Genomic DNA, 26,335 nt, shown 5'->3' with positions numbered 1-26,335 from the left:
CACCTCGGCCTCCCAAAGTGCTGGGTGTATAGGTGTGAACGACCATGCCCAGCCATGGACTAATATTTTATTTAATATAAATGATGTTGCATTAAACTCATCACGTGAAATGAATTATTCTTCAAATCAATATCCTCACAGCTGATATTCATTTGTGAGCCTTCAAGGTGACCCACACCCCTCTGGAATTGATGTCCATGCTGGAAATTTATGTTGGCTATCTGGCTGCCTGTAACCTTGCCAAGAAACAACCCCCATCATGCTGAAAAGTCCAAAATGTTAGTCCTTTGCTAGTTCTTCACTGGTTCAGCCCCGCCCTGAATGTGGAGGTAGTTTCTGCATATTTTGACAGGTTTCCAATAAGCACCTTTCCCATGCAAGGCTGTGCTGTGAGGCACTATGGGGAAGGCAGAGATGAGTTACTATCCTCATGAGGTTCTCCACCTAGCAGAAGAGGTGATTGAGCACAGAAATGGGAAGCACCTGCATGCAGCTTTCTGGTTAGGGAGGTCCAGCAGATTTGCAATGAGCTCTGGGAGGCAGAGGTAGGAGCACAGTGCTTTCCTGGGGGATCAAAAGAGGCTCTGAGGAGGAGGCTGGAAAGCCAGAGGGGGTGAACACAGAGAGGGTGAGGATGTATTACAGAGGGCCTCAAATGCCACAGCAAACAGGCAGAACTTCATTCAAAGGGCAATGGGGAGCCACTGCTGACTCCAGTGAGGATGGGGGTGACCAGACCTGTGCTTGTAAAAGATCAACCTGAAAAACAAATAATAATAATAATAAATTTTAAAAATTAAAATTAAAATTAAAAAAAAAATATCAACCTGGCAGCACCCTGTCTAGTATGGTCTGAAGTCAGGATAGACTAAAAGGGCAAAACAATGGGGCCTGGGTTGCTGAGGGGCTGCACTGGGCATGAGAAACAGGCCAAAGTGCAGTATGAAGGGAGAACAGTGCCTAGGAAGAGAGGAAGAGACCTGGTAATCAGCTGGACGTGGGTGGGGAAGGGAGATGGGCCCAAGGTAGATTCGCCATTGGCCCTGGATGATGGTGCCTTTCAGAGCAACAAGAAAACCAGAACTTAAAAAGGCAAATAAGGCCAGGTACAGTGGCTCATGCCTGTAATCCCAGCACTTTGGGAGACTGAGGCAGGAGGATCACTTGAGGTCAGGAGTTCGAGAGAGTCTGGCCAACATGGTGAAACCCTGTCTCTACTAAAAATACAAAACTTAGCCAGGTGTGGTGGCAGGCGCCTGTAATCCCAGCTACGCAGGAAGCTGAGGCATGAGAATCGCTTGAACCCGGGAGGCAGAGGCTGCAGTGAGCCGAGGTCACACCACTGCCCTCCAGCCTAGGCAACAGAGTGAGACACCAACTTAAAAAAAAAAAAAAAAAAAAAAAGGCAAATACTATCTGTCTCAAACCACAAACTGCCTTGTTCACCTAAAGTAAAACCATAATAAAATCAGGAACTAACCCAGTAGGCCACTATTTCACCAATGCTTCTATGAATGCCCCAGAAGGGTTTGCTAATTCAAAGACAAGAAACCAAAATTCGAGGTATAAGAATTGGGGAAGAGAGAAAATTGTCATCATTTGAAGATTAAATGACTGTCTTCCCAGAAAACATAAAAAAATCAACTGAAAAAACTATAGAATTAATAAGAGTAAGTGATCTCATCAAAGGTGAATATAAAAATCAATAGCCTTCTTATATTTTTATAAGAGAAATTATCCTTTATTCTATCAAATGTTCTATCCTTATTCTATCAAAAGGACCTCTCTACAATAGCATCTGAAAATACAAGATACCAAGGAAAAACCCTTAAGAAAATCATTGTCAAGTCCATGTAAAGAAAACCACAAAATCTTACTGGGTGATAGAAAATTTTGCTGAGACAATAAATGGAGAGACATCTCAGAAGAATAAATATGGCAAAGTTACTAAATATGTGAATTTACTTAATTTTACAATGCCAATCAAAATATAATACCAAGTAATCTTTTCCCCACAGGGGCAGAAGGACTTGAAAAAAATAACCATTATATTTAACTGAGAAATTAATTCCTAACATAATTCAGACAAAGAAGTGTAATGAGAGGCAACTAGCCCTATGAGCTGTCAAGGTCACAGGGCTATGAGCCCTATCATAAAGCTCTAATAATTAAGACACTATAGTCCTAGAATAAAAATAGACAACTGGGCTGGGTACAGTGGCTCACACCTGTAATCCCAGCACTTTGGGAGGTGGAGGCAGGAGGATCACTTGAACTCAGGAGTTCAAGACCAGCCTGGCCAACATGGCGAAACTCCGTCTCTACAAAAATAAATAAATAAATAATTAATAAATAAATTTTAAAAACTTAGCCAGGTATAATGGTGTGCACCTGTGGTCCCAGCTACTCAGGAGGCTGAGGCAGGAGATTTGCTTGAGCCTGGGAGGTGGAACCTGCAGTGAACCATGTTCGTGACACTGTACTCCAGCCTAAGTGACAGAGTGAGACCCTGTCTCAAAAAAAAATAGAAAAAAAAAAGAAATAGACAACTAGGGTTTAATGGATCAAAATAGAAAGCTCAGAAGCGCAGGGTAGTATATACAGTAATTTAATATATGCTAAGGGAAATGGCATGCACCTGTAGAGAAAGGAATAATCATTCAAGAGATAATAGATATAACTGACCAGTCATCTGGGACAAAATGAGATGTTCACATAAAACCCTTTATCAAAATAAATCCCAAGTTGATTAAATAATAAATGTAAGCAAAAGTCAAATTGCAAGCATCTAGAAGCTAATTCAAGTTTTTCTTTTTATCAGATCTCTGAAGCAGTCTTAAAAACATAAAAGCAATGGAAGGAATTACAAAGAAAAACACTGATACATTTTACTCAAAAATATAATATTAGAACAACTACAATTTAAAAGCCAAGCAGCAAATGGAAATATTAGCAACACACATGACAAAATTTAGTAATCAATGGTATATAAACCCAAATCAATACAAAGGCAAAAAACGGATGATTTGCAGGAGAGAGGAGAGGGAGGGAGAAAGAAAAAAGAAGCGAGAGAGAAAGGAAGAGATAAGGGAACGAGAACAAACTTAAAATATAGGAGAAATTACAAGTAGTACAACATTTACATATCATTTTTTCTTTTCATTTTGTTTGCTTGTCAAATTAGCAAAGTTTTAAATTATGATATTTAATACAATTAATGAAGCAGTATATGATCATTCTTACTGTTGCTGAGAGTGCAAATTGGTACACCCCATTACAAAAAGAACTCTTTATATGTATCAATACTTTAAAATGTGTTCATATTCTTTGACTTAGTAATTCATTGCCCAAAAATCTATCCTAAAGGTAGAATTCCTAATTTGAAGTTTGAGAGGGGAAGATTTAAGCATTTATACACAAATGCACACTGGAACTTTACATATAAAAGAGAAATATTGGACCAAACCCAACTGCCCAAAAGTAGAAGAAAGACTAGGTAAATTATGATACCGCCACACAATTATATCTTATGCTCTCATTAAATGATTTTGTCATTTTAAAAAGCTTTAAAAATGCTATTTTAGAAAGAATAACCTATCTGTATATTTATCTAAGTTTTAAAAAAATACATAGGAAAGTAAAAATAAACCAAAATGTTAATGGTGCTAATCTCTGGTTAAGAAATGGTAATTGACTCCCTTTTTTCAGTAAGTCAATATTTATCAGGCTGCAACTTACCATCTGTGGGGTGTCAAAGTTTAATTGGTAGCATCGTTTCTTCTTCTTCTTTTTCTTTTTTGACACAGGGTCTCTTTCTGTCACCCAGGCTGGAGTACAGTGGTGCAAACTCTACAGTTTCTACCTTCCGGCTTAAGCAATCCTCCCACCTCAGCCTCATGAGTATGTGGGACTACAGGAGCGCGTCACCATACCTGGCCAATTTTTTAAAAATTTTTTGTTGAGATGAGGTCTCGCTATGTTGCCAAAGCTGGTCTACAACTCCTGGCCTCAAGTGATCCTCTTGCCTTGGTCTCCCAAAGTGCTGAGATTACAGGCATGAGCCGCTGCACCCAGCAGGCAGCATTGCGTTTTCTTAGTGGTATCAAAAATAATAATAATAATAACGCTACATCATATAGTAAATGGATTTTTAATTCAATAAAAAATGTGATATAGTACTAGCTCTGCTACTTGCTAACTGAGTGACTTGAGTCAGAAATCACTTAACCTCTTGGTGCCTCAGTTTTTCCATCAGTAAATTAAAGGTAAAATAGTCCCTACCTCAAAGGCATGTTTGGGGGATTAGGAGAGTTGAAATATGTGAAGCATTTACAACACTGCCTGGCATGTAGTAAGGCAGATTAATACTCACCATCTTATGGATGAGAAACAGGCTCAAAAAGCATTAAATAACTTACCCAAATTCCCATCCCATAGGTACGCATCTGAAATTCAAACCCAAATCTATCTGGTTCTATTATACTTCCTAATCCCCAAGGCTCCCTGATTTATGCAAATTTAAGCATCTCATATTGTCCCTACTCCCATACTAAGCAAAAGTCTGATCATCAAAAGTTTAAATAAAAAAGTTGTCAGATAATATGCCTTGCTAGCATTGGCAACATTTGACAGGTATCAGATGGTTATTAACGAATTCAGTCATTTAATTTACAGGTGGAAGTGGTATAAACTTTTGCTTTTTGCCAGCTGCATTGTGAAATGGTTTTCCTCCCTTACTCTTTAGGTTTTAAGGGTGTAGTTTTTGTAATTTGGCAAGTTAAAAGGAAAGACTGGCTTGGCCCAAAACTGCCTGTGAAAAGCTGCAAGCTGACACCATAGTGAAGTCAGAGGTGGAGCCCATGACTCTGGAGTTCTCTGTCCACTTCAGTAGATAGTTATGATCCCATTTTGGGCAACAGAAATGACTGATCCAAAGTAGATATGCAAAGTGATAACTCACCATTTTGTTGTCAAATCCTCCTGTTATCCCCAGGCAAAAGTCCTGCCCATATCTAAGGACTTGACCAGTGGCATCTCTGTGTACACTGTCAGTGGACAATAAGTATAATGTAAATGTAAACTCTCTGTATTAGAATCATTCTATGACTCTATTTTTTATGCATGCAATTTTGTTTATAATCAGTTTTTTTGATAATTTATATTCACATACTGTAACTGAATTAGGTAATTAAATAAAAGGTGTTTTCTTTTGGTCTTAAAATCCAGCTAGCACCCTACTCCCTGCCCTGCACCATAGCTAGCACACAAAGCATCCCCACTTTGTGAGCCTCTGGTTAGAGTAAACTAAGCACATCTTGCTAATGTATACTAAGGAATTCTAGTCAAGTGCATTGACATGTTCAGAGAGAACCAAGGTAACACATTTGTAGACATTTAATACAGTTCCCTCTTAATCCTTCAGGAAACAGAGGTTGTGATCAATTTTTAGTTGTCTTAACATATGTATTCAAAGGAAATCTAAATTAGAACTTGAAGAACTGTCTCTATATTCTTTTTTTTCCCCCAGGCTGGAGTTCAGTGGTGCAATCTTGGCTCACTGCAACCTCCACCTCCCAGGTTCAAGTGATTCTCATGCTTCAGTGACACAAGTAGCTGGAATTACAGGAGCCTGCCACCACGCCCAGCTCATTTTTTGTATTTTTTGTAGAGATGGAGTTTCGACATGTTGGCCAGGCTGGTCTCGAACTCCTGACCTCAGGTGATCTGCCTGCCTTGACTTCCCAAAGTGTTGGGATTACAGGCATGAGCCACTGTACCTTGCCTGGGTCCATATATTCTTGCAATGCTTACATTGCTGTCATACGAATTAGTAATAGTTTTTAATTGTGATCATGTATCTATTTCTTCTCTAAGGATTTAATTGTTCATTTTCAAAATCTCTTCAAATACATTTTTAATGGACAGTTAATTTTAAAAGAGCAAATTCCATCTAGTGCCACATTGTATTAAACTACACGTTTTTATTGTAAAAAAAAAAAACATAGCCATATTAAGGACAATGAAAACACTCAAATGAGCTCAAAAAGTTCCAAAATGTTATAGGGAAAACCTACTTTGCTTCCAGGCAGAATATGGATTTAATTCCCTGGATCCTATACTCATGATTTAAGCATTTTGAATTGAACACAATTATCCTGCTGTCTAAGGTAAAAAGGGATTGTAAAGTTCCTTTGACAATAATTCTCAAGGTAAGCAAAGCAAGATGAAAATCACGAAAAATGTTCACAAAACCTTTCCCTCCACTCAGTGGCTCCAATACCCAGGAATCTTTAAGCTACAAGTGAAACATATTTATGATGAAAATGAACTGAAAATTAAAGTCTCTTTACCTCAAAATGATAAAAGTGTTTCTGCCAATTGGGGTCTTGGCTTGAACTGCGCTCAGGCCACAGGGTACCTCTAATTCGTCTTTCAGATGGGACTGAATTTCATCTGGAGTCATACACAGGCTCAGGTCCCCATGCAGAAACACATCAGCTTCTGTGTCAGGATCATCAGGATTCACAAGCATCACTTTGTCACCATAATGAATATAGCCATCTTCAGTTACGGAAAGTTGCAGCTACAATTTTGATAGTGGTTTATTACATAAACCATGCAATTCCTCAACAGTTACTGCCAAGGCAATTTTCTTCCTTCTCGGACTAGTACCCATTTCATTCAGGATTTCACTTGGATTCCCTCGAACCCTTAGTTCCTTCTTCCTTTCCCTTCCCCTTTGCCAAGGCAAAGCTCCCAGTAATTCCAAATGAAGTCGAATAAAGCTGGTTAAAATCACATGGATTTACTCATTATTCTAGAAATTCAACATTCATTGAAAAATTTGTCGATTACCAACTAAGGGGCATTTTACTTATTTACATATTAACTCATTTATTTCTTTATTTGTAAAATGCAGGTAAACATGATTTAGGGCAGACTTTGTTTATGTTTCTAAAATCTTAGAAGAATTTAAAACATTGCAAATTCTGTTTTTAAAAACTGTTATTTTCCAAATGGTAACTCAGTTATGAAATTTTTTTCTTGCTTAATGTATACTCACACCAAGTTCGACAGAATTTTGAAAACAATGTCTGAATTTAAAGTTACCAGTCTCAATAAACATACGTGTGCATGTGTCTTTATAGCAGCATGTTTTATAATCCTTTGGGTATATACCCAGTAATGGGATGTCTGGGTCAAATGGTATTTCTAGTTCTAGATCCCTGAGGAATCGCCACACTGACTTCCACAATGGTTGAACTAGTTTACAGTCCCACCAACTGCGGCACTATTCACAATAGCAAAGACTTGGAACCAACCTAACTGTCCAACAACGATAGACTGGATTAAGAAAATGTGGCACATATACACCATGGAATACTATGCAGCCATAAAAAATGATGAGTTCATGTCCTCTGTAGGGACATGGATGAAGCTGGAAACCATCATTCTGAGCAAACTATCGCAGGGACAGAAAACCAAACACCGCATGTTCTCACTCATAGGTGGGAATTGAACAATGGAGAACACATGGACACAGGAAGGGGAACATCGCACACTGGGGCCTGTTGTGGGGTGGGGGGAGGGGGGAGGGATAGCATTAGGAGGTATACCTAATGTTAAATGACGAGTTAATGGGTGCAGCACACCAACATAGCATATGTATACATACGTAACAAACCTGCACGTTGTGCACATGTACCCTAAAACTTAAAGTGTAACAACAACAAAAAAAAGTTACCGGTCTCAAGAGATTCTGTTTTAGTCTTCTACTTCTCTGTATGAGAAGTTTCCCCTTGTCTCTCTTCTCTAAGAAGTCTTTCATGAGCTCCTAAACAGAAAATCAACAAAAGTAGCCCTGAATAATATAGATGTTAGTATTAATAACTTTTAGGTCAGAAGCTCTTCCAAGTTGAAAAAGCAAAATTTGAGTACAAAAAAAGTGATGTGAGCGTAATGGGAATGATGGAACGTTTTTAGCACTACTTTAATATTTTTACTACATTATAGAATGTTTAGAAAAATGAGAAAGGCAAAACAAAGAAAAAGAAACATCACCAGTAATTACTCCAGCCAGATACCATCCTGAATGACATTTGGAGGCCATGTCTCCCCTGCTGGGGTTTCCCTTGACTGTATGGTGACTGACACTAGAAAGTTCACCCCTCCCCAATCTGACCCATATACGAATGGCTCAAAGCCTTGTTAAGACCACCCTTGGGAGAATACGAGGCAGCGAGTACAACATCAATAAAAGGAATACTCAGGGTCATTTAAGAGGGCAAGCGTGGCAGGGTTGGAGTGGGGAGAGATATTATTTCTACCTGGAACCTGTGTCCTCACCTGGCCCGCAGCCTGAGACTGTAAGACTCTAAGGAATACGGGGGACTTAGTGGGGCTCTAGACTAAGCGGGAGACACAGGCCAGGGGCTTGAGAGTCAAGGCGTCTGACTTTGGGAGGCCAAGGGACCCAGAGAAAGAAAAGTCAGGCTGCTCGGAGTAGAGGTCACTGAGACCTGGGTTTGCAGTTCGGCAGGTGAGATTCCTTGGGAGTTTAGAGAAGTGGGGATTTTAGAGGTATTCGCTGTATGCTGGGAGAGAGAGGAGGCTTGAGGCGCTCAAAGTAGGAGATTGAACTTAGAGCAGGGTCTGGGAGTTCCTGAGCTGCGGGTCTGCGCCTGGCCACACCCTGCGTACCTCCTCCAGGTAGACATCCTCATTCCAGTTGCCTATCCGGACTCCCGGACCATACACGTTCTGCGCCATCGCTCCCTGCTGTTCAGCAAGTGGGCCTCCCTCCGACACCATGCGTTAGCGTGGCGCGTCGCCATGACGACCCGGCCCCAGGCGATTGGTCAAGGTCTGGGACCCTGCTGGCCAATAAGCGACAGCGCGCAGCCTTGCCCTGGGGCGGGAGATGGGGCGTCTGGGTCAGCGGCTGTCTGTGGCCCTCCAGCCCGCCCCACTTCCACCTCTTAGATTTCCTTAACTGCAGCGTGGGCGAGAGGGAAAACCCTGGCTGACAAAGTGCTTCCGAGAGAGAAATTTAAAGCTTTCTTTCTGTTAGAATCTAACCGAAAAGTGCTATCGAGTACCCCTTGCATGTCGAGGCAACAAAGAGGAGCTTTTAAATGGAAGCACGGCTTGCTTGCAGCCTATTTTTTGTAATCATCATCATCAGCAGCAGCAGCAGCAATTTCGCCCTAATCATAAAACAATACCTGCTCAATGTAGACATTTGGAAACCAAAATCGCATAGAAAGAAGAAAGGAAAATTAATAATTTCAGGGCCTTAAAAGTAAGAAATATACCATGTTAGTATATTTCTGTTTATAGGTTTCTGAGGTTGTCCATATTTTTGCGGACTTGACAGCATCCTCCCTCCCTCCCTCCCTTGCTCCCTCCTTCCCTGGGTCTCAAAGTTAAAGGACGAACCTGTGATTTGCAGGAACTCTTAAGAAAACCAGACTCTGCTGTAGCCAGCATTAATAAAACAAAATATTATTTTCTGGGGAGGGGAGGGATACCAGTTACTGTAGGACTACCGGAGGCTTGATGCGGATTGAATGCATTCAGTAATTTACCTGTATTTAGTGTCTAATAAGACATGACTGAAATGGAAGACAGGAGCCTTCGCTCCCTTCAGCAAACCCAGTCTAAAAGAAAAGATAGTTCACGAAAATGAATTACTTAAGGAAGACTGTGGAAAAATGCAATTAAAGATGTGCTGATGGGCTGGCGTGGTGGCTCAAGCCTATAATCCAGCACTTTGGGAAGCCGAGGCAGGAGGATCACTTGAGCCCAGGAGTTCCAGACCAGCCTGGGCAACACAGCGAGACCCCATCTCCAATTTAAATACATACATATATATATATTTATGCTGATGAAGGGCCATGCAGTTGAAGGATCCTTTCTGCCTTGAGGAACTGTGAGAATGGGAATTGGATGGCCTTTGAGTGATGGGAGAGGGGCTGCTTTGGAGATGAACTGGGAAGGATTTGAACTGGCAGGCTGAAGTGTAGAATAAAAATAGGAACATTCCCACATACTGATGAATCCACCAGCTCTGTCAATATATCACCACATTCGAGGATACTTCTGAAGGACACATAGGACAAAGCAGTTAGATCAGATAGTATACCACTAACTGCATTTGATAAATTCAGAAACTGAGACTCAAAGAAGCTAGCAGTCTAAATTCAAACTGCTAAAAGTTGCTCAAAGAAAGGACTCAATCCAAACTTTCTGACTCCAAAGTCATGTTTGTTTGTTTTTCCTTTTAAGTATTTTTCATATTCCTCATAAAATCAAGAATAAAACAAAGCAGCTCTAGTCTCTACATTTTTAACAAGGTTCTAATGATTGGGTCATTCAGTAAGTCCTTACACTGATACAGCTTTGCTCCCACCTACTTCCTTAGTGTTATTTTTGACAAGTATATTACATTTCTATATATAATAGACCCAATAATTCAATTATACATAGTGTTTTATACAATTGCTTTAAATCACCCAGGAGAAGAAATATCTTTATTGGTGCTCTATGGTATTTTTCTATGAACACAAATTACTGCTTGGTGTTGTTTTCAACCTGAATAACTTCCTTTCATATTTCTTATAAATCAGGTCTGCTAGCAACACATTCTCTTGGTTTTTGCTTACCTTAATTTTTATAAGATGCTTTTTCTGGATACATGATTCTTTGTTGATAGTGTTTTTTTCTTTCTTTCAATATTTTAAATATGCCATCCTACTACCTCTGGACTCCCTTATTTCTTTTTCTTCCAAGACAGAGTCTCACTCTATCAACCCGTCTGGAGTACAGCAGCACAATCTCGGCTCACTGCAACCTCTGCTTCCCAGGTTCAAGCAATTCTCATGCCTCAGCCTCCTGAGTACCTGGGGCTAAAGGCATGTGCCACCATGTCTGGGTAATTTTTGTATTTTTAGTAGAGATGGGGTTTTACCAGGTTGGCCAGGCTGGTCTTGAACTCCTGACCTCAAGTGATCGGCCCTCCTCAGCCTTCCAAAGTGCTGGGATTACAGGCATAAGCCACCCTGCCCAGCCATGGCCTCCATCATTTCTGATGAGAAATCAGCTATTAATCTTATTTTGCTTCCCTTACACATACTCTTGCTGCTTTCAAGATTTTTTTTGTCTTTGTCTTTTAACATTTTAACTAGATATATTTGGATATTGACCTCTTTTCTTTTATCCTGCTTGAGCTGCCTGAATATGTAAATTAATGCTCTTTTCATCAAATTTGGGGAATTTTCAGGCCTTATTGTTTGGAATATTTTTTCTGATCCTTTGTCTGTCTTCTGTCTTTATGAAACTCCCATCATGTGTATATTGATGCACTTACTGATATCCTGCATTCCTCCAAGATGCAATTTGTTTTTCTTCATTTTTTTCTCTCTGTTCTTCAGATTGCATAATTTCTATTGATTTGTCTTCAAGTTTGCAAATTTTTGTTTTGCTGGCTCAAACTTACTGCTGTATTCCGCTAGTGAGTTTTTTATTTTGGTTATGGTACTTTTCAACTACAGAATTTACATTCAGTTATATTTTATAATTTCTCTCTATTGATATTTTATATTTCATAATGAAACACTATCATCATACCTTCCTTTAATTCTTTAATCATGGTATCCCTTAGTTTTTTGAACATATTTACAATGGCTGCTTTGAAGTCTTTGTCTGCTAAGTCCAACATCTGGGCTCTGTCAAAGGCAGTTCTGTTGACTTTTTTGTTTGTTTTTTATCTTCTTTCTGTCTGTGGGTCACAGTTTTCTGTTTCTTTGCAGGTCTCATGATTTTTTGTTGAAAACTAGACATTTTAGATACAGGAATACATCATTTTATTGCAATTCACTTTATTGCACTTTGCAGATATTGATTTTTTTTTTTTTTTTTTTTTTTTTTACAAATTGAAGGTTTTTGGCAAGCCTGCATCAAGCAAGTCTGTTGGAGCCATTTTTCCAATAGCATATGCTCACTTCACGTCTCCGTGTCACATTTTGGTAATGCTCAAGATATTTCAAACTTTCTTATTATTATATCTATTATGGTGATCTGTGATCAGTGATTTTTGATGTTGCCATTGTAGTTGTTTGGGGCACCATGAACCATGGGCATATAAGATAGCAAATCCAATCAATAAATGTTAGGTGTTCTGACTGCTCCACCTACCAGCCATGTCCCCATCTCTCTCCCTCTCCTCAGGCCTTCCCAGTCCCTGAGACACAACAATATATAAATTAGGACAATTAATAACCCTAAAATGGCCACCAAGTGTTCAAGTGTTCAAGTGAAAGGAAGAGCCAAATGTCTGTCTCTGTTTTGTTTTTGTTTTTGTTTTTGTTTTTGAGATGGAGTCTCGCTCTGTTGCCCAGGCTTGAGTGCAGTGGCACGATCTTGGCTCACTGCAACCTCCACCTCCCAGGTTCAAGCGATTCTCCTGCCTCAGCCTCCCAAGTAGCTGAGACTACAGGCGCATGCCACCACACCCAGCTAATTTTTTGTATTTTTAGTAGAGAGGGAGTTTCACCATATTAGCCAGGATGGTCTCACTCTCCTGACCTTGTGATCCACCTGCCTCTGCCTCCCGAAGTGCTGGGATTACAGGCGTGAGCCAAGTCTGTCTCTTAAATAAAAAGCTAGATATGATTAAACTGAGTGAGGAAAACATGTCAAAAGCCAAGATAGGCTGAAAGCTGGGCCTCTTGCATAAAGCAGTTAGCTAAGTTGTGAATGCAAAGGAGAAGTTCTTGAAGGAAATTAAAACTGCTATTCCAATGAAAACACAAATGATAAGAAAGTAAAACAGCCTGTTGCTGATATGAAAAAAGTTTTACTGGTCTAGATAAAAGGTCAGACGAGCCACCACATTCCCTTGAGCCAAAGCCTAATCCAGAACACGGCTCTAATTCTTTTCAAGTCTATAAAGACTGAGAGAAGGTTTAAGGAAAAAGCCATCTTCATAACATAAAACTGCAAAGTGAAGCAGTAAGTGCTGATGTAAAGGCTGCACCAAGTTATCCAGAGGATCTGGCTAAGATCATTGATGAAGGTGGCTGCACTAAACAACAGATTTTCAATATAGGCAAAAAAAAAGCCTTACATTAGAAGATGTCATCTAGGACTTTCACAGAGAAAAAAGTTAATGCCTGATTTTCAATGTAGGCAAAAAAGCCTTACATTAGAAGATGTCATCTAGGACTTTCATAGAGAAAAAAGTTAATGCTTGCTTTCAAAGCTTCAGAGAACAGGATGATTATCTTGTTAGTGGCTAATGCACCCCATGCTCATTTACTATTCTGAAAATCCTAGATGATATGGTTTGGCTGTGTCCCCACCCAAATCTCATCTCAAACTGTAGCTCCCATAATTCCCACATGTTGTGGGAGGGACCCAGTGGCAGATATTTGAATCATGGGGTTGGTTTTCCCCATACTGTTCTCGTGGTAGTGAATAAGTCTCACGAGATCTGATGGTTTTTTAAGAGGTTTCCCCCTTTAATTTAGCTCTTTTCTCTCGTCTGCCACCATGTGAGATGTGCCTTTCACCTTCCACCATGATTGTGAGGCCTCCCCAGCCATGTGGAAATGAGTCCATTAACCTCTTTTTCTTTATAAATCACCCAGTCTCAGGATGTCTTTATCAGCAGCATGAAAACAGAATAATACACTAGGTCCTTTAAGAATTATGCTAAATCTACTTTTCCTGTGCTCCATAACTGGAAGAAGAAAGCCTGGATGACAGCACATCTGTTTGCAGCTTTGTTCACTGACTATTTTAAGCCCACTGTTGAGATCTACTGCTTAGAAAAAAAAAAAAAAGATTTCTTTCAAAATATTACTGTTTATTGACAATGCACCTAGTCACCCAAGAGCTCTGATGGAGATGTACAAGGAAATTAATATTGTTTTCATGATTGCTAACATAATATCCATTCTGCAGCCCATGGATCAAGAAGTAATTTCAACTTTCAAGTCTTATTATTTAAGAAATGCTTTTTTTTTTTTTCTCGAGACAGAGTCCTGCTGTGTTGTCCAGGCTGGAGTGCAGTGGCATGATCTTGGCTCACCTCTGCCTCCTGGGTTCAAGCGATTCTCCTGCCAAAGTGCTGGGATTACAGGCATAAACCACCACACCCAGCCAATAAATACATTTTTAAGGCCATAGCTGCAAAGATAGTGATTTCTCTGATGAATCTGGGTGAAGTAAATTGAAAACTTTCTGGAAAGGATTTGCCATTCTAGATGCCATGAAGAACATTTGTGATTCATGGGAGGAGGTCAAAATATCAACATTAATGAGAGTTTGGAAGAAATTGATTTCAATCCTCATGGATGACTTTGAGGAGTTCCATATTTTAATGGAGGAGGTAATTGCAGATGTCACGGATATAACAAGAAAACTAGAATTAAAAATGGAGCCTGAAGAAGTGGAATCTGAAAAAGATCACTCTTGGGAAGAATTAAAAATGGAGCTGCAGTCTTGAGGAGGAGTTGCTGCTTATGAATGAACAAGTAAAGTGGTTTCTAGAGGTGGAATCTACTCCTGGCGAAGATACTATAACACTGCTGAAATGACAACAAAGGATTTAGACTATTACATAAACTTATTTGATAAGGCAGCAGCAGGGTTTGAGAGCACTGACTCCAATTTCGGAAGAAGTTCTACCATGGGTGAAATGCTATCAAACATCATCACATGCGACAGAGAAATTTTTCATGTATGAAAATTGCCAGAATTAAAACAGAGTCACTAATGTTAAGATAATTCTGACAAATAGAGCTGGGAAAGACCATAAAGAGAGGGTTCTCACACTTATATGCCTGATAACGAAAAGATGCTACAAAAATCACAGCCTCACACAAAGGTCATTACCACCTTATACAAAAAATACTTCTACAAGGCCATCTACCCAACACTTGCCTATCCAACCTTGGACTGGTGTCACCTTGTTATTGATCTTTGTAACCAAGGAAAATTATTTAAAAACAACTATGTAGTCCTAATCTTTTCCTTTAAAAACCTTTATCTTTTCTTTACCTCCCTGAATACACACATAGTTTACTATGGCCTGCATAGTCCCATTGCAATGCTCTGTCCCCAAATAAGTATCTTTTCTTTTAGAGAGCCTCTCTCTATTTGTTATTGAGGGTGACATATATGGTGTCAAAAGTGGGATCTGAAAAAGATCAGTCTTGGGAAGAATCAGTGATTCTTGGAACCAGTGTGTGGTACTCACTTCAGTCCTTTGAGCTCTGCTTCCATGGCTCATCTTTTCTGCCCTGGTGAGTTTTCTCTCAGCTTGAGCCCCTCTTCTTTTGGTAGAGGCTTTTAAAATACAATTTGGGATCTGATTTAGATAAGCCCACCTTAATAAAAAAAGAAAAAACATACATCATTCTTGGGATGAAAAAAAGACTTTTTGTCTTTTCTGATATGTCCTTTCTGGTATAAATACAAATGTTTTTTTCCAGATTGAGTACTCTTGGTTTCCACAGAATTTACATTCTGTCTCCGAGGCATATCTTCTGGTAAATTTAATTTTGGTCTAGCTTGCATACCTAGTTTAATATTTTGTGTGATCTGCACACCTAGGTTAAAATGTTTGTGAGCATTCTTATCTGGGTTTTTTGCTTTTGTTTGACTTTTTCCCTTACTTGTTTCTGAAAATCTTCTGAGAGTAAAAATAAACACTCTGGATGGTGGGTGCAGGATGGCTAATTAAAAGCCACAGGGCAATCACCATCATCTAAAACACGGGTCGAAATTCCTGATGTTCTCTGACATGATTTTTGGATTTTCCTTGCTCTTGAGAGATTAATAAGAAACAGAATGGGATTCACAAACATTAAGGCATGCCCGGTTTTCTGGGACTCCAGCCAGCTACATATTATGGCCTGTTCTTGTGTACATTTTCAAACTGATAGGCAAATTCTATCAAGGAAAATTCAGAGTTCGAACGGTCTTTATTCAAAAAAACCTGCAAATATAGAGTTAAAATGGAGAGTCTTACATGTTCTCTATCTCTGTATTTTTTTCTACCTACTTTGAATTTGCTGACTTTTCCACTGGTGTTAAGATAAAACTCACCACTTATGGCATTCAAGCAAAGATTTTTAAAAGTCTTTAAGAACTTTCAAATCAATGGTTTTGCAAATTCCAATAGTTCCGTGCTAACCAACAACCCTGATATCTTTTAGAAATATAAAATAGTTTTGCCTAACAATTGTGTGCGATGATAAAATACTTAACTGACAAATTAATAATCTAAAGTGAAAAGAAATAGATAAATATTTCTAAAAATTAGGCTCTCAGATCAAACAGGTCAAAATCTTGAGCTCAGAGCAATAACGTAAAGTATCTCTGTCCAGCATAAAAATTTTACTTTTTGGCTACACTGAGGCCAAAAGGAAAAAGCCGAGAAAAAGAGAAAAATAAACTGCTTAAATTCTTCCCTGCCCACATTTGTTAATGAAGTAAACCAGATCAGCAAATAGATTTGTTACTTGTTCAAGGCCACCTGGAGATTTCATTTTTCTTATACAATTCAGCCAATCCTAGATAAAATGTAAATATTGAAATTTTAACCTTGAACTCACTTGAAGCTAAAAAAAAATAAGATGAAGGAAGTTTTTCAAAATCAAACTGACATGGAAACTGCTTTACCCAAAATTTTGATCTTCAGCCTTCATTCAATTATCTATCAGGGCAAATAAAGTTTAGCAATGTGAACAAATCTCAGTTTTGTTAGAAATATAATTTGGATCTCACTTTCTTTTATACACCAGTGAGTTGGCCGGGCATGGTGGCTCACGCCTGTAATCCCAGGACTTTGGGAGGCTGAGCTGGCTGGATCATCTGAGGTCAGGAGTTTGAGACCAGCCTGCCAACATGGTGAAACCCCAGCTCTACTAAAAATACAAAACTTAGCTGGGCATGGTGATGTGCATCTGTAATCCCAGCTACTCCGGAGGCTGAGGCAGGAGAATCCCTTGAACCCGGGAGACGGAGGTTGCAGTAAGCTGAGATTGTGCCACTGCACTCCAGCCTAGGCAACAGAGCGAGACTCCATCTCAAAAACAAAAACAAAAACAAAAACAAATAAACAAACAAAAAAATGAGTTGTTATACTATCTCATGACTATAATACTAAAATGAAAGCTATATGATTTTTATTTGAGTGTGTATATGTGTTTAGATGTGTTACGGATATGTACATTTATCATGTTGTATGCTATGTTTACATAGTAAAATCTGATGTCGTTGGTCAGAAATCCTCTAAGGATAAATGAGTACTCATATAAAATATAATATGTATATAGCCATTAACCCAGATACCTTTTAGTTCACATGACTAAAGTAAACCTTTAGTAAATAAACTAGTTTTTAAATTACTGATAAAATAAAAATAAAAATGTCTTCAAAATTGTCAGTATGCATTTTTGCTTAAGTTTACTGGTCAGTTTTATGTTGTCTTTGCTAGATGTTTTAAGGAATCGGGGTTTGACACAAAGTTTACAAAACTATAAATCCAGCCTAAAACAGAATTATCTGTTTGGGTAATTTCCTGACAAATAAGACTTTAATATTGTCAGTTTAATGAAAACAGATGTATCTTCTGATACATTTTGCTGAATATTTACCAGCAACACATTCGTATACTTAACTTTAAGGTTTGTATTTAAATACCCAATACAGGCTATTAAAATGATTAATAGGGAAATAACTTGAAATGGTGATGGGCTTTGTCTACTTTTCAGTTCTCATAAGTAGTCTAGGTAAACTGTTTTTAAAAAATCAAGTAAATGTAAATCAAATAAATGCTTATAAATGAACTTGTTATTGTTTTTTTCTTTTTTACTTTTCTTTTAAATAAACTTTTTCTGTAATTGGAAATCTTAAAGTTATGTTATGTTAAATAAATAATAGATACTCTGGTATCTATGCCTGAGTCATTTCCAAATAAAAAAAATTTTTTAACTGAAACAAATTCCCAAACACAAATAAAAGCTTGTTCTTGGTTTAAGTTTTATAGAAAGACTAAAGTATATGAGTCTATTAATATACATTAAAAATTATGTTATGCACAATCAGAAATGATAAGGGGAATATTACCACTGACCCCACAGAAATACAAACAAGCATCAGAGAATATTATAAACAGCTCTATGCACATAAACTAGAAAATCTGGAAGAAATGGATAAATTCTTGGACACATACACCCTCCCAAGACTCAACCAGGAAGAAACTGAATCTCTGAATAGACCAATAATGAGTTCCGAAATTGAGGCAGTAATTAGCCTTTGAACCAAAAAAAGCCCAGGAGCAGATGGATTCACATCTGAATTCTACCAGAGGTACAAAGAAGAGCTGGTACCATTTCTACGGAAACTATTCCAAAAAATTAGAAAGGAGGGACTCCTCCCTAACTCATTCTATGAGGCCAGCATCATCCTGATACCAAAACCTGGCAGAAATAAAACAAAAAAAGAAAACTTCATGCCAGTATCCTTGGTGAACATCGATGCAAAAATCCTTAACAAAATACTGACAAACTGAATCCAGCAGCACATCAAAAGGCTTATCTACCATGATCAAGTAGGCTTCATCCCCAGGATGTAATGTTGGTTCAACATATGCAAATCAATAAGTGTGATTCATCACATAAACAGAACTAAAGACAAAAACCACACGATTATCTCAATAGATGCAGAAAAAGCTTTCAATAAAATTCAATACCCCTGGTATTGAAGGAACATACCTCAAAATAATAAGAGCCATATATGACAAACCCACAGCCAATATCATACTGAATGGGGAATACTGGAAGCCTTCCTCTTGAAAACTGGCACAAGACAAGGATGTCCTCTCTCACCACTGCTATTCAACATAGTATTGGAAGTTCTGGCCAGGGCAATCAGGCAAGAGAAAGAAATAAAAAGCATTCAAATAGGAAGAAAGAAAGTCACACTATCTCTGTTTGTAGATGACATGATCCTACATCTAGAAAACCCCATTGTCTCAGCCCAAAACCCTCTTAAGCTTATAATCAACTTCAGCAAAGTCTCAGGATACAAAATCAATGTGCAAAAATTGCTAGCATTCCTATATACCAACAACAGTCAACCTGAGAGCCAAATCAAGAAGACAATCTCATTCACAATTGCCACAAAAAGAATAAAATACTTAGGAATACAGCTAACGAGAGAAGTGAAGGATCTCGACAAGGAGAACTACAAACCACTGCTCAAAAAAATCAGAGATGACACAACAAATGGAAAAACATTCTATGCTCATGGGTAAGAAGAATCAATGTCATCAAAATGGCCATACTGCCTATAGCAGTTTATAGATTCAATGTTATTCCCATTAAACTACCATTGACATTCTTCATAGAACTAGAAAAAAACTATTTTAAAATTCATATGAAACCGAAAAAGAGCCCGAATAGCCAAGGCAATCCTAGGCACAAAGAACAAAGCTGGAGGCATCACACTACCCAACTTCAAACTATTCTACAAGGCTACAGTGACCAAAGCAGCATGATACTGGTACAAAAACAGACACATGGACCAATGGAACAGAAGAGAGAACCCAGAAATAAGACCGCACACCTACAACTATCTGATCTTCAACAAACCTGACAAAAACAAGCAATGGGGGATGCCCATTTAATAAATAATGCTGGGATAACTAACTAGCTAGCCATATGCGGAAGATTAAAACTGGACCCCTTCCTCACACTATATACAAAAATTAACTCAAGATGGATTAAAGACTTAAATGTAAAACCTAAAACTATAAAAACCCTAGAAGAAAAATGAGGTAATACCATTCAGGACATTGGCTTGGGCAAAGATTTCATGATGAAGATGCCAAAAGCAATTGCAACAAAAGTAAAAATTAACAAATGGGATCTAATTACACTAAAAAGCTCTGCACAGCAAAAGAAACAATAAACAGAGTAAACAGACAACCTATGGAATGGGGAAAAAATTTTGCAAACTATGAATCCAAGAAAGGTCTAATATCCAGCATCTATAAGGAACTTAATCGAGAACTTACAAGAAAAAACAAACAACCCCATTAAAAAGTGGGTAAAAGACATGAGCAGACACTTATCAAAAGAAGATATACATCAGGCCAACAATCATATGAAAAAAATCAACATCGGCCAGGCACGGTGGCTCATACCTGTAATCGCAGCACTTTGGGAGGGTGAGTCAGGCAGATCCCTTGAGGTCAGGAGTTCGAGACCAGCCTGGCCAACATAGTGAAACCCTGTCTCTATTAAAAATACAAAAAATAGCTGGGTATGGTGATGCGTGCCTGTAATCCCAGCTACAAGGGAGGTTAAGGCAGGTGAATCGCTTGAACCTGGCAGGCAGAGGTTGTAGTGAGCTGAGATCATACCACTGCACTCCAGCCTGGGCAACAAGAGTGAAATTCTATCTAAAAAAAAAAAAAAAAAAAAGAAAGAAAGAAAAAAAAATCAACATCACTGATCATTAGAGAAGTGCAAATCAACACCACAATGAGATACCATCTCATACCAGTCAGAATGGCTATTATTAAAAAGTCAAAAAATAGCAGATGCTGGTGAGGTTGTAGAGAAAAAGGAATGCTTTTATACTGTTGGTGGGATTGTAAACTAGTTCAACCATTGTAGAAGGCAGTGTGGCCATTCCTCAAAGACCTAAAGACAGAAATACCATTTGATCCAGCAATCCCATTACTGGGTACACTCAAAGGAATAGAAATCATTCTATTATAAAGACACATGCATGTGTATGTTCATTACAGCACTATTCACAATAGCAAAGACATGGAATCAACTTAAGTGCCCAACAATGATAGACTGGATAAAGAAAAGGTAGTACATACACACAATGGAATACTATGCAGCCATAAAAAGAATGAGATCATGTCCTCTGCAGGGACATGGGTGGAGCTGGAGGCCATTATCCTTAGCAAACTAATGCAGGAACAGAAAACCAAATACCGCATGTTCTCACTCATAAGCGGGAGCTAAATGATGAGAACACATGGACGCATAGAAGGGAACAGCACACACTGGGGCCTTTCAGAAGGTGGAAGGTGGGAGGAGGGAGAGAATCAGGAAAAATAACTAATGGATTCTAGGCTTAATACCTGGGTGATGAAACAGTCTGTGCAACAAACCCCCATGACATGTTTACCTATGTAACAAATCTGCACATCCTGCACATGTACCCCTGAACTTAAAAGTTAAAAAAAAAAATGTTATGGGGAAACATATTTCTAAAACTTATAAAATAGTTCTGATCTCTAAAATACTGATGTGTAACAGACAAGTCAAGATTTCTTGCTTCCCAGGTTTTTGCTAAAAATTTAAGGTTGCTAAGAGTTAAACATTCTAATTTATATATATATATATATATATAACTTTGTATTTAAAATATACCAAAAAAGTCAGATGTGCTTTTGATGAAAAAAATTATAGGAAAAGTATACAAATATGCTCTCTGTTGAGAAAGAAAGAGTAATTTTGTCTAATTCAGAGGTTATTTGAAGGTTGTTTTAAAATACAGATTTAGGAAGGAAATAGAAATAAAATAAAATGGAACCAGCAAGTAGGAGATAGAAATGTAAAGTTATAAATACGAAAATATGTTTTTGGTAAAAAACATGAAAAAGAAAAGAGAATAATTTTGAATAAGAAAGAATCTTGCATGGTAAATTTTGTCCTAAAGTAAAATAATTGGTTATTTAAGATAGAGGAAGTATAGGAAAATGCAGAAAGCCCAAGTATGTCATCAGTGGTCTGAGTAGGTTGCAGTAAGTTTCATCAAAAATAATTTATAGAAGGAATTGTTTGTGTGATCAAATTGGCTATAATTAGAAGGAAATTATTTTAAAGTTTTTCTAAAGATTGAACTTGGACCTTAAAAATGCATTAATCCAAAATGTTAAAATGTGGTTCTCCATGTAAAAACAAGATTTTCTTAAAGTATTGATTTACTCTTAGTAGAATTGCAAGAGGTTTTGATTTTTAATTCTGAAACCTGTTTCTTTAATAGCCATCTTCTAAACTACAGACAGTTTTTTTTCATCCAGATATCTAATTAGTTTATCTAGTTTTAGGTTGGAAAATGCTGTGTTTTTCATTCAGAATGGTAACTTCATTTTTTGAGGTAAAATTTTCCTTTTTGAAACTTCTCAGACTTATATAAGTTCAACTTTTGCTGCACCTCACTGCATATGATTTGTAGGACATACGTCATTGCCTTCTGCTCTTTCTTCCCTTGAAAAGGTGTACCTTTTTGCTTGGCTCTGGTGATAACTCTCTCCTTCAACCTTTTTGTCAACTACTGTAACTTGTGTGTGTGTGTGGAGACGAGGTCTCCCTTCTGCTCTTTCTTCCCTTGAAAAGGTGTATCTTTTTGCTTGGCTCTGGTGATAACTCTCTCCTTCAACCTTTTTGTCAACTACTGTAACTTGTGTGTGTGTGTGGAGACGAGGTCTCACTATGTTGTCAGAGCTGGTCTTGAACTCCTGGCCTCAAGTGATCCTCCGACCTCAGTGTTCCAGAATTCTGGGATTACAGGTGGGAACCACTGGGCCTGGCCAATGGCTGTAACACTTTTTTAAGTTTTAGCTCTGTTGTTATGACCTGATGCTGACATTTTATTTTGGAGGTCTAGAAAAGCAATGTTTTCCTCCAATATAATTTGATTCCGTACTCTTGGCTTTCCTTGAGGTGTCTGAATTGTTCCTTGTACCCAGGAAACTTGTCATGCTATTACTAAGAGCCATGCATTCTCCTGGTCAAGGTATTAGTTTTCTTGTTTACATTTCTCTATAACATAGCATACAGTCATAATCCAGGATATACCCTTCATGTGTCTGATTAATTTGAGTTCCAGGTTATCTAAATGGGCTTCACCTAAGGAAAAGCAATCACACTACAGGAGATTTTTCTTTAGCTTTTTGGTAATTGGCCTTAAAAATGTATATTTTTTACATTTTATGAAGATAATACCTGCATTGTCTTTATTAAAGTTTTTTATTATTTAGGAAAACTGGGCTTTAAAGAGGTTAAGGTTTTAATATCCATGCAACTTTCTGTACTGCTTTTGAGCCTTTTATCACTCTGGATAATAACTTATTTTATAATGACTGGTGATTCTGTTTTTTAAAATTATTTTTATTTTTTTAAATTTTTTGTAAAGACAGGATCTTGCTGTGTTGCCCAGGCTGGTGTTGAACTTCTGGCCTCCTGCACTGACCACCCAAAATGTTGGGATTACAAGCATGAACCACCATGGGGGCTGGGGCTTGTGATTGGGTTTTGATCAATTGTTTTGAACCTTTTAATGTCTTTGGCAGGTTTCCCCAGAATCAATATTCTAAATTATCTCTTTTTGACCTAAAATTAACTGGGATTTTCTGGGTGGGCCTCCAGAGAGCCCCCAAAAATGTCTCTCTCATCTTGTAGAGATACTAAATGATTAGACTTAGGTAAATTGTATGGGAGGCATTGCCAAATGGTAAGTGGTGCTGGATCTTCTTTCAGTTACAATTATGGGTATGCTATTAATATAAAGTTTCAAAAATTATATAACGTTATTAAAATCTGTTAATTTATTAAAAGTCATAATTTTATTGCTATGTTGAATGTTTCCTAAAGCTGTATTTGTGTGGCTATCTTATTAATATGAGTATTCTAACGATAATATAAAATTTATAAAAGATTATAAAAATTTATAAAAGTCCTGATGTGACACTGTCAGTCATGATTCTGGTTGTTATCTTAAAATACTGCATGTAGTAGAAATAAATAAATTTCTTTGTCAACTGGGAACTTTCATCAGATTTTAATCATGGCTAGTCTAAGTTTTTGTCATCTATAATTATTGTTTTGAATTCTTCTTTAAAAGTATTTGCAATCAGCTATAGTCTAAAATTGCTTTTCATGGAAAACACTCTAACAACAGATATCTGGTAACTTTAAGATCAACGGACTCAATAAAAATTTCCAGAGCCCTAATTTAAAAACCAATGGGTTCATAAAACTGCTAATTAACATCCAGCAAAACAAAACAAAATACATGAAACTAAGCAATTGATAAATATAATGTTCTGACGACTCTTATTTAAAACCTTATTGGTTCTTTACTTAAATGTTTTCCAGATTTCAGGAAATGTTATCTCACAAGCTATCTATAGTTTATAATAATTTGGTAACGTATACAAAAATAGAAGCAATTGCTTCTTCTCCCTACCTGATTCTTCCAAAATTCAGAAACTATTCGTGAGTATTTTTATTTATATAAGTTCAATAAAAATACATTCTCTCTTGGGTGGTTTGGGGCGGGCCTCAGCGGGGCTCCGCTGGCGGGTCGCGCAGCCTCTGGCCTCGCTAGAGTACAGCCCGGTGCGGCCCTCGTGGGGCGCGGCTGCGTGTGCGCTGGTCCGGCCTGGAGGAATCGCCCCTTTGGTCTCCCGGGTTTAGCGCGACTGCCCGCCCCCGCGAGCCCCCCGCGGACTAGCGCGGGGCCAGGTGGCGCTGCAGGCGGACGCCCCAGCGGGTGAGTGGCTTTCCCGCTGAGGGCGGCCCCGCGTGGCCTCCCACCCCGCTCCGGTCCCACAAGCAGCCGGGTTTCGTGCCCTCGGGTGGCTGTGGTTAACAAACCGCGAACTTGTGGGAATTCGTCCATCAGGTTTACCTGGTGTGCTCGACGTTTTTCAGGTGAGATGTAAGAGTGTTTAAAGAGGGTTCGAGAACATGTCTTGGACAACTGCAAATCAAATGACTGGAAAATTGAGAGCTTAACAGCTGAATTTGTGAACTTAGAGTTCCTCCGTTTAATCAATGTAGGTTTGATTTCAATTTCAAATCTCCCCAAGCTGCCTAAATTGAAAAAGTTTGTCCTCAGTGAAAATAGAATCTTTGGAGGTCTGAATATGTTTGCAGAAAAACTTCCAAATCTCACACATTTAAACTTAAGTGGAAAAAAACTGAAAGATATCAGCACCTTGGAACCTTTGAAAAAGTTAGAATGTCTAAAAAGCCTGGACCTCTTTAACTGTGAGGTTATTAACCTGAATGACTACCAAGAGAGTGTCTTCAAGCTCCTGCCCCAGCTGACCTGCTTGGATACCTATGACCCAGAGGACCAGGAAGCCCCTGACTCAGAGGCCCAGGTGGATGGTGTGGATAAAGAGGAGGAGGATGAAGAAGGAGAAGATGAGAAAGACGAGGAGAATGAGGATGGTGAAGAAGAGGAGTTGGATGAAGAGGAAGATGAAGACGAAGATGTAGAAGGGGATGATGACAAAGATGAAGTCAGTGAGGAGGAAGAAGAATTTGGACTTGATAAAGATGAAGATGGATGAGGATGAAGATGAGGATGAAGAGGAGGAAGAAAGCGGAAAAGGTGAAAACAGGAAGAGAGAAACAGATGATGAAGAAGATGGTTAAGACCCCAGACCACCTGCAGAAACAGAACTGTTCAGTATTGTTTGGACTATTCATGGATTTGGTAGCTGTTTAAAAAAAAAAAAAAAAAAAAGTAGCTGTGATACAAACCCCAGGACATCCACCCACCCAAAGAGCCAAAGGATAGGTTCTGTGACATTCTGCCTTCCTGCATTTAGTCCCTCTTGGTAATCTACCACCGAGCTTAGGGACTTCACCCCAACAAAATTGTAAGCATTGTTAGCTTTTTGTGTGAGACTCTTGCTGTAGCGTGGATAGCTGTGATTGGTGAGTCAACCATCTGTGGCTACCAATTACACTGAGATTGCGACAGCATTTTTACTTTCTGTACAACAAAAAAGCTTTGAAAATAAAATCTTAACATTGAATATATATAGTGTATATTATATATATATGTATAATCTCTTTATAAGTATGATACAATTGGAAACATTGGTTATATTACCAAGATTTTGACTAAAATATCATATTTAAGAATGTGCAGAAAATGCCTGGCTTCCAGAGTTCCCAGCCTCACAGTGAGTAAAAATTGTCACTTCCTGGCAGGTCCAAGAACCTTAAAACTGTATGTAAAAATCTAAAGTCTGCCTTCCTATGGATTCCTAGCCCCAAAAGGTTTTTAAATATGAGATTCCTAAGTGATCAGTGCAGAGAGAAAAGGTTAGTTTTCCAAAAACAACACTATAAGCCATCTGTATTGGATTGCAGCCTTGTGAATTGTTTACAAGTTCTCATTATCTACCTGTAGACTAGACTAGACCCTGAATTCTCCTAATTTTCTCTAATATTTGGCTACAACTCTCCAACTAAAAACAAAAGTTGCCCTATTC

General features: G+C 38.3%; 1 protein-coding gene and 1 pseudogene across 6 annotated transcripts in view; one reads left to right on the top strand and one right to left on the bottom strand.

The window, feature by feature from the left end:
- CFAP161 (cilia and flagella associated protein 161) overlaps nucleotides 1–26,335 on the bottom strand; it is a 57,675-nt gene that overhangs the window by 6,000 nt on the left and 25,340 nt on the right. For 2 of the 6 annotated variants that reach the window (XM_063794271.1, XM_054667085.2), the window contains exons 2-5: nucleotides 15,263–15,392; nucleotides 7,745–7,834; nucleotides 6,351–6,583; nucleotides 4,961–5,045 (exon numbers count right to left, since the gene is read on the bottom strand). In XM_063794271.1, coding sequence (XP_063650341.1) covers nucleotides 4,961–5,045; nucleotides 6,351–6,583; nucleotides 7,745–7,834; nucleotides 15,263–15,392 — 538 coding nt within the window. Of the gene's footprint in view, nucleotides 1–4,960; nucleotides 5,046–6,350; nucleotides 6,584–7,744; nucleotides 7,835–8,700; nucleotides 9,346–15,262; nucleotides 15,393–26,335 lie in introns of those variants that run through there. The other 4 variants (XM_024349319.3, XM_510544.8, XM_063794270.1 and 1 more) reach the window with 4 other exon arrangements.
- Nucleotides 23,588–25,864, top strand: LOC107968483 (acidic leucine-rich nuclear phosphoprotein 32 family member B-like; annotated as a pseudogene).

This window comes from Pan troglodytes, chromosome 16 (genome assembly GCF_028858775.2).
Source record: "Pan troglodytes isolate AG18354 chromosome 16, NHGRI_mPanTro3-v2.0_pri, whole genome shotgun sequence".
NCBI classification, from domain to species: Eukaryota; Metazoa; Chordata; class Mammalia; order Primates; family Hominidae; genus Pan; species Pan troglodytes.
Note: the sequence above shows the minus strand (reverse complement) of the source record. Positions and strands in the feature narration are given on the sequence as shown.